We start from the raw sequence: 17,572 nt of genomic DNA on the forward strand, positions 1-17,572 counted from the left end.
AATGCCGACTTCAAGAGATAAGAACCAGACATAAAAAAGCATGCCTACTCATATGCCATGTGTGGATTCTCACCATGCAAGGCAACATTTACTCTCATGCTTTCAGCGAGTACTTGCCATGGAGTGATGCACCATGCCTGCAAAATGGAAGAATGGCCCCTGCGGTGAAGGATTAAAACTAGTAATGGATGAAAATAAATAAAGTAGCAAGAGTGCATAACCTTGCCATGAGAACAAGACAAATCCAAAGGAGGGTGGATTGATACATGCACACCCAACCCACCAAGCCAAGGCGCACAACTTGACCCTTTAGGTGCACTTGTATTTGCTCTAGTACATTGCATCTGCACTCTCTCATGTACTTTGGATTGGTTCATAGAGCTCCAGGATCCATATTCATGCTCTTAGCCATACCTTCGCTATATATAGGTGATGGCTCTTGTAACTCTAATATCTTGACTACTTTTCTAATTGCAATAGCAATTCAAATTGAGAGTTCCTTCCATGAGAGCCCTGTGGGAGGATCCCCACCTCCAATAAGAGAAACCCATTGGCTCTTGTGAGTGGATCCTTCCATTTATAGGAGAATAAACTTCACTCCATCTCCTCCTCTCCACTCCCTCCCTTGTTCTTCCATTTTCATCCTTTTGGGAGTAAACAATCCTAATTCCTTACATTCCCAAGGAAAAAAATCTCTTGGTTCAGATTTTAAGTAATTTTCTTGTTCTATCCCCTTCCGTTTTTAGAGATTTAGCTCCCTTTCCAGGAAAAAGAAAGAATATATTTGAATTGCTTTTCTTTCCCTTTGAATAATTCCATTTACAGCAATTCATGGATTCACTAATGCCTTCTTCATTTCTACAAATCTTTTCAGTCAAGGTTCTATAAGCAAAGGTATATAATATGTATTTTGGCAAGCTTTTGTTTTTTTTATGTGGTTACAACCTATGCATGATCATATAAATAGTTTATCATACTAAATGGATTATATTATCTTTTATACATATACCTTCCACACGTGCTTCTCAATTCAAAAACACAATCCATTTTTAATATATTTTAGCTATAAATTAGTACCTTTCCAGGATACGAGGAATACAGTAGTGAGTTATTGCCAGACAGAAAACAATTAACTTGACTACACAGTATTATGCTTTGAACTTCAACATAATGGCAATACAACAATTTTATCCATCAAATAGCAACTAACTGAAGTGTGCAACAATTTTATATTCTAAAATGTGAAATACATAACTGTTATTGTAATAATTTTACTCCACCTACGGACAATTATCCATTCGAAAGATAACTTAGGTAACTTACACAAGATCTGCTAGTGTATTAGATTTAATCACAGCCTTCCCTTCTGCAAGCTCTAGTGAGGAATAGTGCATAATCATCTCCTTCAATGTGTGCTTTGTACTTTTAACGTCATTGTCCCATAAGATGCTCTGAGAAAATTGAAACATTACAAAGCACATAATAAGTGTCCCTCCCCCCTTAGAAAACAATTACCTAAATACATGGAAAAAAAAGTTATCAGGGTTAAACAGGGCAGCTGGGAACTCTGAGAGGCATGAGTGGCATAACAATCAGGGTAACATTCCATATGCTTTAATATTAATACAATTAGAGGAACCAAACTTACTTCAGATAGAATAAAAGTGAAGAAAGGTTTTGAATCTCCTGATTGAAGTAAATTTTGAGTGGACTAAATATTTCAATAACAAGATCTCATCATGAACATAACCTAAGTACCTTCCTTATGTACTCTTTTTTTACACTTTCCCAGGGTAACTTGCCTTTTGGGCTAAACATTGATGCATTCCATGCAGCCCCTCTAGCAACCATGACAGAAGAAGCACCTGCCATGAATTCATCATATAAATTTATTGCATACTCAAATACTTTGCACCTGCTTTTTTTAAGCAAATGGCAAGAAACCAAGGAATGTTGAATCCAATAGCTAAGTAATATTAGGCTGTCGTGAGTGAAGCAAAAGGAATAGAGGCATCAAAAGATTTCATAGATGGAGAAATAATTTATAAATTGATCATCAAGAATAATCTTTCTTTTCTGCCAGCCAAGAATTATGAATTATATATATAATATTCCATAATGTTTTGCATGAAGTCCTAATATATTGTGCTCAATAGATCTAGAAAGCATGTCACTCACCTCTGAATATGGTGGGGTCAGCTTTTGTGTCAAGTCCCTACTCCCAGAGTTCTTACTTTTCAACAATACAGTATAGAATAGTTGGGTGTTTTTGTGATACATCAAAGCACAGAAGATGCACCTAGCTCACTGTCTATGCCTTAATAGATTTGTCAACACCGAGTTCCAATATTGAATTTTCTAGAATGGATAAGTTCAGTTTCATTACATTTTAGTTATAATTACAAATTCTATACACATGCATAGAAATATGTTGGGAGCTACTGCTGCAAAGGAAAGATTTTGGTATTAATCACTTGTTGAAGGCAACCCACTTCATGCATGGATTAATTATGAATACTTGTTGTAGAAGAAGACTATTCTTGTCCTTTTTTTAATTGATCAGGCATAAAGGGTTGACCGTAACAATTTGTGGAAGAAATATGGCAGGAAGAAACCTCAAACCCAATTCTTTTCTCCAGTGTGGATTCCTTTTATTAATAAAGAAAGACCCAATGGGGCAGTACAGAAAAGTCAACACAATGAAACTAGTTACAACAATGCCACTGAATGTGGTGCTAAACTGCATACAAGAAAAAAAGAATACAATAAAACAAAAGTCAGCAAGGCAACTAAGGGTCCAAAAGAACATGGTGCGGCAGCAATATGTGAAGTAAACAAAATGATGATATTGCCAATGTATGAACTTCCGGCATCCTATGATATGGTTTTTGAAATTATTGACCCTACCAAGCCCAGTTGGCAATCTTTTGCTGACAAAACTGATACTTCAGAAACCTTCCATGATCAACTAATTCACAATATTTTAACGGCTATTTGTCTTACTCTTAGTTCCATTGATAAATCTATATCAAACAGAAAAAACCATTGTCATACTGAATCATTGAAGGACATCTTACTCCAAAAACTAAAAAAATAACAAAAAAGAGGTTCTTTTACCTCAAATGCTTAAACAAAGGAAGAAAGTCATCAAGATCATTTTTTGTTACTTCAATTGTAATACTCGTGATTTTTATCAAATAAATAAACTTGAAATCTATGTCCTTAAACTGGTAAAAGGATATTTTTATTATTGTATGTGTTATTTGTATTCGTATATTGGATCTATAACACTTTATTAAGATCAGTTATAGCCTAGGCGATGTTTGGATCCACATTACTTCGTTTGGATCCTGGACGTCGGAGAATTTAATATAGTATGGATCCAATTAAAAATTTTAATGTTTGGATCTATAATAATTTGTTACAATCCACGATAGAGTCTTTTGGATCTATGAACTTAATTTGGATCCATAGTTCCAATTCATAGTATAAAGAAAACCTTGGATCCTTAGATTCGGATCTCTTGTAGGGATTTATAAATAGATTGGATCTAGGATCCATATCAATTGGGGTCCATATATACATATACATAATATCATAATAAATAATATAACAATAAAATATATTTGGATCCAACCTGCAGACCCGCATCGCAAAGGTGGCGCAGGTCCAAACCAGCGACTGGATCCCGTGTCTCTGGTTCGGATCCGGGGTCGCGCCCCTTGTTAAGAGTCGTTAAAAAAAAAACACAAATTTACTCGATAAGGGGCTGCCCGATAAAGTGGCGTGTTAGGGTTCAGAACCCTAACACGCCAAATCGTGAAAGTTAACATGGGGGTTTTGGGCGCAATTGTCGAAGATGAAAGGCGAAGGGGGGATAACCACCTCCTCCTTCCATTTTGGGGGCCGCCCCTCCTACAAAGGGGGGTCCCGAGCCCTTTTCACCTCCCGCTCCCCTCTTTCTCTCACCCTATCTCTTCATCTCTCTCTCTCGTCTCCCTCTGCGCAAGCCATCGACGATGCCCTGCAGTCGTTGGAGCCTCGACGTCGTGGTCGACCATCGCGGTTGGCCCTCCTCAGCCTCTCTCGCTGCAGCAACCTCCTCTCGCCGGAACAGGTAGGATCTCTGTAATTTTTTTTGGTATTGAATGTGTTCAGTCATGTTGAGGTGGGTTACAAGAGAAGCCCTAACTCGAACGGCAATAAGGGTTTAACTTGTGTAAATGCAAATTCTTTTAACTTGTGTAAATGCAAATTCTTGATTTTACATGCGTACTCTACACAGATTTTGGTTTGGCATGTATTAATTTAGGAAATCAGTATAGAAGCAATTGATTAGCCTAATTTGGTGTTTGATCTGTCAATTTTAGGGGTAGCACGATTCTCTTAAAGAAAATTTGATTCTCGTGTACGTGAATGTTGATAGATTCAAACCCATGAAGGCATGAACGTTAAGTTATTTTATGTATAGTATTTTTTTTACAGTTTTCATTTGACTACAGTAGTCTTGATCATGGGTTTTATACTAAGTTGCAACAGTTGGGTTAAATTTTTGTTTATGTATGATAAAGTTTCATATCAACAGCTTGGTTCACCATAACTTCAGGACCATGAAGTGTCATTTTATATCATGGGCCTGATGAAGTTTATGATTTTCTTAGTTGTATTAAGGTGTTGAGGGTTGGACTAAACCAGTTATGAGTCGTATCAAAATAAATCTTAATTGCATTTGCAGTTCGTGGGAGCAATGGTGATAGTTGGGGAACCACAGTGACACTCTTAAGCCTATGTTCCTGAAATATCTTAAGTATACATTTTGCATGCTTTAAATCTAAAATATTTACATAATGCACTTTAGATGTTGTTCATCTTAAAGTTATGATGATCAGCAGGGAACCCCTGTCAACAGATGTCTGGGTACTGTTCTGAATCATAGACCTTACTAGCTGAATAAAAACTATGGTGTAGGCTCAAACCGGGTATCACATTGCTGATCTTACATTCTGAGATTTTTTATTTTCAAACTGGTAGCCGGTTCGGAAAGTGTCATGCCCAAGCGTTGGGTGGGTGCTTCCACAATTTAAGAGTCATATATTTTGAATTTGTTATCGTGACATGCTTTATCTATAATTTCTGGTCTTACATAATAATGTCATTTGTGTCTTGAGATGGCATCTTGTTGTTCATCATGATCATAAGAGTCGGCATCTTGAGATGAACTTGAACCACAAATCAGGTTGTTGAGAACTGCACTGCGTGCCCTCTAAATTAAACAACCTGTTTAAGTTAATAAGATGCTAGATTAAAAAGTATGTTAAATCGATGTTGAGTTAAATGTATCGCAGGTTCCATTCTGTTTTAAATTCAGAATTTGTGTGTTACAATGGTTATTAATCTGTGTGTACATTCAATAAGCAAAAGTAGTTTCTGAGTATGCATTAATTAATATTATTTTTAGATCAATAACAGCATTACCATCTGTGTGTTTCATGGATAATATGATTATGTGAAAATTTAGTGATCAAAATCATTATTGTTACTTGTTTTTGGGTCAATTCAATGATGAAAATTGGTGGCTTAAGGTTTACACCAGTTAGCTGCAAGTGTAGGCTTGAGTGACAGAAACCAACGACTGCCTAATTGCAATTGTATATGTTTGCTTCAACGAGTTTGAATTATTATAGATCCAAGTGTCATTCACGAGTTAATTTTGGAGTTTGATTTCATGATTAATAACCCATTCATGTTGTGTAAATCGATTTCTCCCTTATGATTATAAACAGGTATATGTAATGGCAGCATAAGATAGATCGTTCATAATGATGTATATTGTTTGGTTGTTTTTGTTGTCCTAACATGAAATGAAACCATACATACTACACATTGAAGATGTTCAGAATTTTTAAGTATTTAGGTTGGCCGAATATAAAGCTTTATTATTCAATTGGAACCTGTTTCAACTACAACCGTTTACTGTTGATATTTCTAAACATATGTTACATAAATTATATTTCCAATGTAACGTACATCTATGGTAGTTTATATTGTATTCATTTTATTATTCTGATATTCCTGTACTTGGTTGTTGAACATGTGAAGACTTATCTCATGCACATGTTGGGTTCGAGATTAGTAGGCTCTAGTAGGGCTGTAGAGTTCGTTTTCTGTAATACGTCACTACCTGTTTGGGTGGATATGTACACTGCTCAATCATGTTAACTGGAACCTGCATATTATACTGAAATAGAACCAAGAATGGAGTGAATGAACTCGGGCATCGGTGTTTGTGCTGTAGAATTGGTAACATGTGAGATATTTGATGTCTGTTAATATGTTATTGCAAAGTTGTTTTGTTACAGGTGCATACATGATATGAATGTGTGCAACACTGAAATTTAATTCCTAGGTTCGGGTTATGTTCATGTGTGCGGATGTTAACATATGTTATGAATGAAAAGTTTCATGTGCCTACATTTATGGGTTATGTTTGATTATCGTACATTTATGAATTGGTCTCCAGTATATGTGCACACATGAAATCGATGTGTGTTTGGCATGTACAATCATGTATAAATGTTCTCGTGTACTTATGAATTTTGGATGAATGCATGTGTGTTAAGTGATTTCATGGAAGTACTTGCACATGGATGGTGATCACATGCATATTGTGAGAAATCAGATGTGGGAGTCACCTTACTATCGTAGCAAGAGATAGAGAGAGAGGTAAGAGGGAAGAGAGAAAAAAAAAATGTTGGGCGGCAATAATATCTTCTCCCCTTTCTATTGATATTTATATATTGTACGAGTGGTACAATACAGTACAATAGTACAATACAATACAGTATGCTGTACAATACAGTACAATACAGTACAATAGTACAATACAGTACAGTATGCTGTACAATACAGTACAATACAGTACAGTAGTACAATACAGTACAGTATGCTGTACAAGTGGTATAATACAGTACAGAAATATATTCATTTACATATACATATTTAACAGCCTCCCTCAAGTTGAGGATGATCTTCAATCATGCTCAACTTGCCCTTAAGTAACCAAAATTGATGACTAACCAATCCTTTGGTGAAGATGTCTGCTACTTGGTCTTCTGATCTGACATACGAAGCCTCAATTTCTTCTGTTTCAATCTTTTGTCTAACAAAATGCTGATCAATCTCAATGTGCTTCGTGCGACAATGATGAATAGGGTTAAAAGAAATATTAATGGCACTTTGATTATCACATAAAAGCAGAGAGGAAGAGATAGGTTCATTCAACTCTTGAAGAAGATGCCGTACCCAAGTGACATCAGCTGTCCCTGCTGCCATTGCCCTGTACTCTGCCTCAGTGCTGGATTTAGCAATGGCCTTTTGTTTCTTACTACTCCAAGTGACAATATTTGGGCCAATAAAAACACAATATCCTGAAACCGACCTACGCTCATCAGGGTCCCCACCCCAATCTGCATCACAATATGTAAGTAAACGGTGTCCTGTAGTGAAGCTTTCATCTTTGTGATAGAGCAATCCATCTCCAATAGTCCCTTTCAGATATCTGAGAATACGCTTAATACATTCCATATGACAATCAGTGGGAGCATGCATAAACTGAGATGCTTGATTTACAGCATAAGCAATGTCAGGTCTTATAAATGTAAGATATTGCAACATACCAACAATGCGGCGATATAAAGTGGAATCATGATATAATTGGCCTTCTTTTGCACTAAACTTATGATTTAAGACAGATGGGGTGCTGAGAGGTTTACAATTAATCATACCAGTGGTGTGAAGAATGTCAAGAGTATACTTGTGTTGACTTAGAGTGAGTCGATCATCTTGTCTATCGACTTCAACTCCCAAGAAGTATCGCAATGGGCCTAAGTCCTTCATCTTGAATTTGGCCATGAGTAAAGACTTGACCAAGGCAATATGTGCATCATCACTCCCAGTGATAATGATGTCATCAACATATATAAGAACCCAAGTAGTAACATGATCATTCTTATACATAAATAAAGAATGATCAAGTATACTCATAGAAAAGCCATGTTGCTGAATTTCCATGGAGAAACTCTCAAACCAAGACCGAGATGCCTGTTTTAAACCATAAAGAGACCTTCTCAATTTACAAACCCATGTAGCCGCATCATGTTCACTATATCCAGGAGGTTGCTCCATATACACCTCTTCCTTCAAGTCCCCATGTAGGAACGCATTCTTGACATCCAACTGGCTAAGAGACCAACCATGCTGAAGTGCCAAAGTGAGGATCACACAAATGGTGCCAATTTTGACAACAGGGCTAAAAGTTTCCTCATAATCTTGCCCATATTGTTGTGTGAATCCACGTGCAACAAGGCGAGCTTTATATCTTTCAATGCTACCATCTGGTTTACGCTTGATCTTGTAAACCCATTTGGAACCAACAACATTTCTATCAACAGGTCGAGGAACAATATCCCATGTATGACATTCATGAAGTGCTGCCATTTCTTCGTTCATAGCTTCAACCCAAGCTCGAGAATGGGCTGCCTGATGGAAAGTAGACGGCTCTTTCTCTTTGGCCACATTGGTTAGAAACAACTGAAAGTCAAGAGAAAAATTGTTGTAACTAACCCAACGATGGATAGGATGCCTTTCACGTGTGGATCGTCGAAGAGGGGGAGCCTCGTGAGATGGAGTTGAAGGGGCTCCTCGACGGGCATAAACCAAACCTGAAAACCGTGAAGGTGCATCCTGTATGATGGAGTTGTCTGCTTCAAACTGAATTGGTTCATCAACAACAGGATCTCTGATAGAGTCATATAGCAAAGTATCACAAAGCCATGGATCATAAGTAGTTTGCTCATATACCTGAGAAGTATCACAAGTGCTGAAATGGTCATCATCAAAAACAACATTTCTAGACACCTTAATCTTACCCAAAATAGGATCATAACATCTATATCCTTTATACCCATCGGCATATCCCAGAAATCTGCACTGAACTGCTCTGTCCTGAAACTTGTTACGTAAAGAATGATCCACATGGACATAACAAATGCATCCGAAAGCATGCAAATCATCATAAGAAGGGTGAGAACCGTGAAGCAAATAATGAGACTGATCTCCTAATAATTCCATAGGCAACCTGTTAATGATATGCACTGCAGTGTGAAAGGCCTCAGTCCAAAGAGAGAAAGAAATATCAATATTGTGCATCATACTTAACGCGGTTTCAACAATATGCCGATGCTTACGTTCTGCTACTCCATTCTGTTGTGGAGTGTAAGGACAAGAGGAGTTACGTGTGATGCCATGGTCCTTTAAATATTCACTAAAATCATGAGATATGTATTCTCCACCACCATCACACTGGAAATAAGTGATATTTGAATTGAAAAGGTTCTGAACAAGAGCATGGAATTGTTTGAAAAGTTTGAACACTTCAGATTTAGATTTCATAAAGTAAATCCAAGTGTAACGAGTGAAAGAGTCAAGAAATAACACATAATAACGAGAGCCAGATAGAGATGAAACAGGAGCTGGGCCCCAAACATCAGAGTGAATAATTTCAAATGGCTTGGAAGCTCTTTTATTGATACTTTGAAAGGGAAGTACATGACTCTTGCAGACATTACAACTAGGACACTTATGATCTAATTTGACTTTGGGAATAAAACCCTGAGAAGACAATTTGTCAAGGAACCCTTGACTACAATGACCTAACCGACGATGCCAAGAAACTGGCTTATTACATTGCATAACAGAAGAAGACTGACTCAAATAAGCAGGAAAAGATGGAGACACGGTAGATGACGTCTTCAAAGTCCCGGGGGCTGCTTCGAAGACGTACATGTTTCCGCGTCGTTCACCCTTAGCGAGCATCTTCTTGGTTCGAAGGTCCTTAAGACAAACAGAAGACGGAGTAAATTCCATAGATGAATTTGTTTCATCAACCAATTTAGAAACAGATAAAATGTTTTTCTCAATGGCAGGAGTGAGTAAGACATTTTTCAATGGTAGTGTAGATTGTGACAAAGAGAGAGATGCATTTCCAGTATGAGAAATAGGGTGGTGGGAACCATCTCCCGTGACAATAGTCCCAGTGCCAATATAAGAAACCATGTTGGAAAGTTTACCTGCATCAGAAGTAACATGTGCGGCTGCTCCAGAATCAATATACCAAACTCCATCATCATTCTGACGCAAATTCATGTTGTTAAATGCAGTCATCAGAATTTGTTGCACATCATGTGGCAACCCTGCACTCTGTCCCTGATCAGTACCCTGATGTGCTCGAAAATTTCCCTGCGGCTGCCCCTGAAACTGTCTAACATTCATCTGTCCAGCTCTTGGTCCTGGCCTCCCTGCCTTGTTGCGATTCTGTGGGTTGTGCCAACAATCTGCTTTCACATGGCCACGCTTGTTGCAATGGAAGCAAGTAGGGACACGGGTACCTCTAGTGGCAGGTGGAGCAGTAGGAGTAGGAAGGAGTCCTCCACGGCCCATATGAGCAGCAGGTGGACGAAATGAGGTAGACCCAGATGTAAACATGACAGGATGAGGATCATCAATAAGATGATCTTGAGTCAAACTAACTTCATACTGTAGGAGTTTGGCCTGTAAATCCTCAAAGCATGGAAGTGTAGAGGCAACCTGTAATGCAGTGCAAAACATACGATATTGGGGCCCAAGGCTTCCCAATACCTGCTGAACAACATCTCTGTCAGAAACAGGATATCCAATAGCGGCCAACTGATCAATGATAATTTTGATATCCCCTAGAAATTCAGTAATGGTCTTAGTTCCCTTTCGCATAGATTGGAACTGCCATTTCAGTTGAAGTGCACGTGATTCAGAAACCTGTGAATAAGAGTGAGCAAGATGTCTCCATAGTTCTGCAGCAGTAAAATGGTTAGAGATAGTTTGTAATATACGATCAGATAACGTGGCAGTCAAATAGGCAACCACAGATTGGTCCTTCTGAAACCAAACATCATACGCAGGATTTGGAATAGTAATGCAACTCACCTTCCCATCATTACCAGTTACCTCTTGCGTAATAGTCATAGGTGGGGCGGGTGATCCCCCATCCAGATGCCCGGAAAGACCATGACTTCGGATAAACGGCAGAATTTGGCGTTTCCAAAGTAAGTAGTTATCATGAGTTAATTTGTGAGAAACAAGTTGAGAAAGAAATCCGGGGCTGATTTTAGAATCCATAAGGAAGAAGATCAAAGATGAATCAAACAGCACGACAGAAATTCGTAGGTTGTACGGACAGAACCGTACGAACAGAAATTTTTGAGTTTTGGAAATCACGATTTTTTTTTAGTTAATCGTGCAGAATGTACGATTTATCAACTATATTGCAAGAAATAGATAAGAAATCACAAGAAGTTTGAGAAAAGAGGCACTTTTGAGAAATGAGGGTTCCCAAATTTGGGGAAAACAGAAATTAGGGTTGATAAAATTGGGGATAACAGAATATGTAAGAAGGAAAAGATGCACGATATGAGGAAATGAAGAAACGACGTCGAAATAAAAAAAAAACACTTTCCTTGAGAACGCCCAAAAACGCACGTCAAGGTCCTTAGGGGCCTTCCAGATGATCGTGATTACCACGCCCTTTGCTCTGATACCATGTGAGAAATCAGATGTGGGAGTCACCTTACTATCGTAGCAAGAGATAGAGAGAGAGGTAAGAGGGAAGAGAGAAAAAAAAAATGTTGGACGGCAATAATATCTTCTCCCCTTTCCATTGATATTTATATGTTGTACGAGTGGTACAATACAGTACAATACAGTACAGTATGTTGTACAATACAGTACAATACAGTATAATAGTACAATACAGTACAGTATGCTGTACAATACAGTACAGTACAGTAGTACAATACAGTACAGTATGTTGTACAAGTGGTACAATACAGTACAGAAATATATTCATTTACATATACATATTTAACACATATGTGTAACGCCCCAAAATTTCGAACTTGTAAACCTTTTTAAAATGGTTTAAAAGGCTCGAAAATCCTTTTTATTTCAGAGTTTATTTATAAAATCAGCGGAAGCATTTCTTTTAAAAGAAAAGAGGGCAAGTCGACAATCTTGGGCACGTTAGATAAAAGAGCAAAAACACAAAGGCATAACTTGCAAATATCTAGATGAAAACATTCGTATTATAAATAGTTTTTAAGTTGTACAAAATTTGGATTTCCTTAAGAAATCCGTAACAAAAACCCAAAACGATCAGGACAAGAGCTGCGAGTGGTAACAGTGGATCCTGAAGACATCTCGCAATCGCGCCATCACCTGCTAAGCACCTAATCATCATCTGTACCCATAAAATGGGTTAGTTTCGTGAAAAACTAGTAGGTGCACAAGTAGACTGAAAAGTCTGAAAGAAGCACATAGTTATGTGTGACGAGTAACTAAACAGTTACTGAACTAACAGGAGCAGTTTATTAGCATAAGTAAAAGTCTAACTAGCACATGTTGCACGATGGAACAAAACATTTAATAATGAATTGAAATCACTGAGCATAAAACACAATTCTATGATTCATCAAGTGGAGTGCACAAGTTACTTTATGTTCCATCATTAACTGGACTGCGGGTACGCGCAGACGTGACTCATAAAAACAACTGAGACTAGTTCGGGTGTCTATTATTCTATGTATTTTGAATGACCCGAATAGCTAGTTGAGTCCGTTCCTAAGGGGACGGTCGTTAGCCAAGAGAGGATTCCCCAAAGGCGTTTGTGGCTACGGATGCATCCTACTTCTGCAGAAGTCCAAAAGATCTACCACCTAGGATAATATCTGGTAGTCTCATCCCCTAACTCTGATGACTGGGGACACCGAGTCTTTGCTCGTAGAATGGTTGTTAACAACCTGCCCATCAAAGTGTGTGTATCAATCTGTCCTCTCCCTTAACAGACAACAAGAAAACGAATGGATGTGTCAGGGGTTACTTAACCAACGACCCATTCTACATGCTCTGGCCTTTCGACCCAATCGAGCATCTTACCTGTGAAGGCGATAATCAATCAATGTGTAATGTGGTTTACCAATGTGCTCATAGCACTGGTCGAGGTCGAATGATTGTCTCAACATCCGTTGTATTACTCGCATGCCATACATGTCTATGAGCATGTTACGAGGAAGGGTTCTAGGTCCTCAATAGAAGTCTCAACAACATGATTTGCAAAGATATAATGTCATCATTCTAAACTTTTGAAATGACCAATACCATGTGCCAACTTATGGCATGTGATTTTCTCGAATCTCACATTCATTATCGTAGTGTCAATATGCAACACAAATTTTGACACTGATTACGATAAACGGTAATTGCGGATTTCGCATGAGAAAATTACGCTCACAAGCTTGCTCGAGCCCCGGATGTTGGGTAATCTCGAGCTATGTCAGAAAAGCGAACTAGAGTAGAGGAACTACTCCTTCTGAATGCTTGATTTAGGATGACCCGCTGTGATACTTCAAAACCAACGTTGTTTGCAAAACCGTATGTTCGATATAAAAGGACTTCTTTCATCCATCGAGGTTGCAAATTTTAAAGACAGAAAGCAGCAAATGTGAAAGCAAAAGCTTGGGCTCAAAGCGCGACGACAAATATAGAACAAGTAATGCGAAAGCAAAGGACAAGGATCGTGAAACCGCGTCCTTGAGCTAAAGACAGAAAGCAGGAAATACGAAAGTAAAAGCATGGGTGCAAGCGCGGCGGCAAATTAAAGACAGAAAGCAGGAAAATGCGTAAATAAAGGACAAGGATCACGAAACCGCATCCTTGAGCTAAAAGCATACTTATATACTTATAAATATATATTTTTGTCCTTTCGGTCTTTAATTATTTAAGCTAGCTTCAGTTATTTAAGTCCTTGTGCAATTTCCCCTACCTCGGGGTATTGCGAGAAAGAGGTCGTCTACGAACGTAGGTAATCGTCGGTTCGGTTCACAGGGCGCGAACGGGCTCCATTGCGTAAGCAGCAAAGGTATGTTATTAGCATGCATTTAAGTGAATAAGGAAAACGGCAACAAAGGACTGGGGTCTCGGCTTCTCTGCAAAACAAGGGCAGGGATCAGCGGTCCCTGCAGACTTGAAACAGAACGGGGTAGGGTCCAATGACCCATGCCGCAAAAGAAAAACAGGTGCAGGGGCCATCGGCCCCTGTCGAATATTTAAAGAAGGGCAGGGGCCATCGTCCCCTGCCGGGTTTATAACAAGAGGGGCAGGGCCTTCGGCCCCTGCGAGACAAATAAGAGAGGGGGGGGGGCAGGGGCCATCTGCCCCTGCTGGGTTTTCAAAAAGGGAGGCAGGAGCCGAAGGCTCCTGCTTAGTTTTAAAGGAAGGGCAGGGTCCATCGGCCCCTACCAGAAAGAGAAAGGGCAGGGGCCGATGGACCCTGCCGGAAAAATGAGCAGAGAGAGGGAGCGCAGGGGCCAAAGGCCCCCTGCGGCTTTCCAAAAGAGGAGGCAGGGGCCAAATGGCCCCTGCCGAGCTTTGCTCGACAAAAACGGGAGGCCCCTGTCGATCTAGAGAGGGGCAGGGGCCATCGGCCCCTGCTGTGTTTCCAAGAAACGAGGCAGGAGCCGAAGGCTCCTGCTTCCTTTCTTAAGGGAAGGGCAGGGGCCATAAACCCCTACTCGAAAGAGAAGGGCAGGGGCCATGGCCCCTGCCGGAACAGTAAAAAGGGCAGGGGGCGAAGCCCCCTGCCTGCTAAAGGAGATGAAGGCAAGGGGGGCGGAGCCCCCTTGCCTGTCGGAAAAGCGAAGAGGAAGGCACTGCAGGGTGCCGGCCTTCCGGCAAACCGAGAGGAAGAAGGGGGGGAAAAGAGAGGAGAAAGGGGGGGGGGGGGTTACCTGGGCTGCCGAAGGGAGAGAGGTCGCCTGGGGAGGTGGGAGGTCGTCGGGCTACCTCGACGGAGAGGGCTCGTCGACGTCGGTTCAGCAACGAGAGAGAGAGAGAGAGAGAGAGATGGAGATGGAGTCGGGGAGGGAGAATAGAGATAGAGGGGAGAGAGACGAGAGAGAGTCGGGGGAGAGGCTCGAACGCCTCTCCTCCCCCTCTCTCGCTCCTTTTGTAGAGGGCGCAGGGGGTGGGCGGCCCCCTGTATGCCGCTTCTTGCCAGCCCCTGAAAGCCCGTTCGACGGGCTGGGGCTAGCTCGGGTATGGATCCGAGTCGGGTTCAGCGACGAGAGAGAGAGAGAGTGATGGAGTCGGGGAGGGAGAGCAGAGACAGAGGGGGGAGAGACGAGAGACGAGAGGGGGAGGAGAGGAGAAAGGGGGGGGGGGGGGAGTTTACAATATGACTGTGGTAGCTCATGCACATTGTTAAATTGGTATGAATGAATGTGCATTTGGAATCATGTTGGTATCATTGCATAAATTGCATATTGTTATGATTCTTGCATACTATGCAACGATGGTCTAAATGAATCATCACAGGCCTGGAGAGCCTTGAGCTTTGGTTTGCTCTTTCTTTAATTATTTAAATGCATCGCGATAATCACATTTATACTATGGTTTTAATTGTGATGTTCTATGGTTGCAACGGGTGGTAGGCCGTGAAGAGTTACGCATTGGTGATTTGCGAGTTTATGGTTGCATGTTGATTTGCAAGCCTATGTTATTAATTTTTGCATGTTGATTTGCAAATGTAATTTTATTGCTCTATATTGCACTGTTCTATGTGGTTCTACGAGCGGGAGTCTCGTAATGGTTCTCGCAGGGGTAGATGCGAGTTTTTGCCTTGTTTTTGCATGCTGAATTGCAAGACTCAATAATTGGCTCTTAATAAAAAGATAATGAATAAAAACAGTGTAATATACATTCTGGGATCATCCATCTGGAGAATGGAGATCTTAGAGTTCCGGTCTTGGAGAGACTGTGAAGATACAAAAACTTCGTGTGCGTAAATTTGGTCCCCGAACCCGATATTGAGGTTCATTCTCCTGACCACGGTTTTAGGGAGAGTCTGCCACTTTACCCGAGAGTGGTGTGTTGGTCACAGCTGTGAGTTTGTTTTGGTACCAAGGAAGTGGCACATGTGGGCGTGGGGTGTCACTTGTGTCCCCGACATTAGATGTGGAGGTCTAATGTTCTGATGGATGGTGTTGTTTCCTAATATCGGTCGAGGGCTAAGTTGGAACCCAGTAATAAAATACAAATTGTGTGTAAGCAACCCTGGGAACCTACTTGACCTCGGGGATTGTACATGTGTGGTGTATCCGCATGCAACGATATTTAAGAATAGCAACTTAAAGTTGCGTGCATTTAATAGGGCATGCATATGAAAAAATGGAACTTAAATGAAAGATAACAAAAAGAATCATGCATGGCACATAATCATGCATTTTCCTGTTATGCATTAGAAAATGCATATGTTATCTGTTTCCTTAATTGTTATATGTTTGGTAGATGCGTGATGTTTAACTTTCAATGTATGTTAAATGTCTCGTGTTACTAAAATTGTGCATCATGGTATGGTTTAATGTTTCTTTATGCATAATGGATGTACCTTGTGGTATGAATGTTTACCTGAGTTATGAAGTGTCATAATTGTCTTCCTCTGAATAATTGTGTGGATTCGTAATTGTGATTGTGGGATATATAAATGTTGCTATTGATGTTACCTACCAGTTAGCCTCTGATAAATTGTTGGTTGTCGTAGTATAGACCGTTGTTTATTTTTGGTATATACTGAACATCATACATGACACCCATATCACACACTGGATTCATGATGTACCACATTGAAAGTTACAGATTTCCTACTTAGACAGTTGTAGTCTAATTCCTATAAATTTTCAGGTGAAGAGTTGAAGTTAGGAGTGGTTGCGGGATGAGGCTTCGATCGGGATTTTGGATTTATTGTTCTAAGGATAGTGTGAGAACTCTAATCTTAATTTTCATTGATATTGAAATGAAAAAAATGTTTTGGTCTTGCTCCACCTGTAATGTTCTGAAATGCTTAGCCCTATGGTATGACTGGTTTTCGCTGTATAAAAAAAAATCCTCAAAAATCTGGGTTAAGATTTCAGGGCATTACATCAATCATAGAAAATAAACCTCGTTCTCGACAAACTGACCCTCCTACATACAAAATCACCCCAACAACCCCTAAATCTCCTGCTCTTATCGCCCTCAAAACCCTCACCCAATCCCTCTTAAATAAACAAAAATGTGTTTGACGTTTAAGCATTCATAAAGTCTGGCTAATAAGGGTTGAAAGGCAGCATTCTTAGTATCCAATCTTGCTTCAGCACTGTTCTCTATTTCACCTTCATACAATTCTTGATTATTACTTTGATCTTCATGATTGCTGTCGTTAACATGGTGTTGCAGCTTTTCTATTGATAGGTAAACTTGAAACTGCATTAGGTCTAGTGTCCATATCGCTCCCTCACTCATTTTCATGGAACACCACATGCCTGGAAATTAAAACTTTATGTGCAGCAAGATCATAACATTGACACCCTTCATATTCATCAATGTAACTAGGGGTGGCAATTTCTGACACGACCCGCCAACCCGCCTCTTAGGCGGGTTCGGGTTGGGC

At 39.9% G+C, this 17,572-nt stretch overlaps 1 protein-coding gene across 5 annotated transcripts in view; it reads right to left on the reverse strand.

Moving 5' to 3' along the window:
• The window catches only part of LOC149849176 (Aldolase-type TIM barrel family protein), a 107,278-nt gene that overhangs the window by 25,677 nt on the left and 64,029 nt on the right, over positions 1 to 17,572 (reverse strand). For 4 of the 5 annotated variants that reach the window (XM_089998847.1, XM_089998830.1, XM_089998839.1 and 1 more), the window contains exons 7-8: positions 1,759 to 1,865; positions 1,324 to 1,451 (exon numbers count right to left, since the gene is read on the reverse strand). In XM_089998847.1, the coding sequence (XP_089854973.1) occupies positions 1,324 to 1,451; positions 1,759 to 1,865 (235 nt within the window). The remainder of the gene's footprint in view (positions 1 to 1,323; positions 1,452 to 1,758; positions 1,866 to 17,572) is intronic. The other variant, XR_016430751.1, reaches the window with a different exon arrangement.

The sequence above is a fragment of the Nuphar pumila genome, chromosome 1 (assembly GCF_984573655.1).
Source record: "Nuphar pumila chromosome 1, dmNupPumi1.hap1.1, whole genome shotgun sequence".
Taxonomy (NCBI): Eukaryota; Viridiplantae; Streptophyta; class Magnoliopsida; order Nymphaeales; family Nymphaeaceae; genus Nuphar; species Nuphar pumila.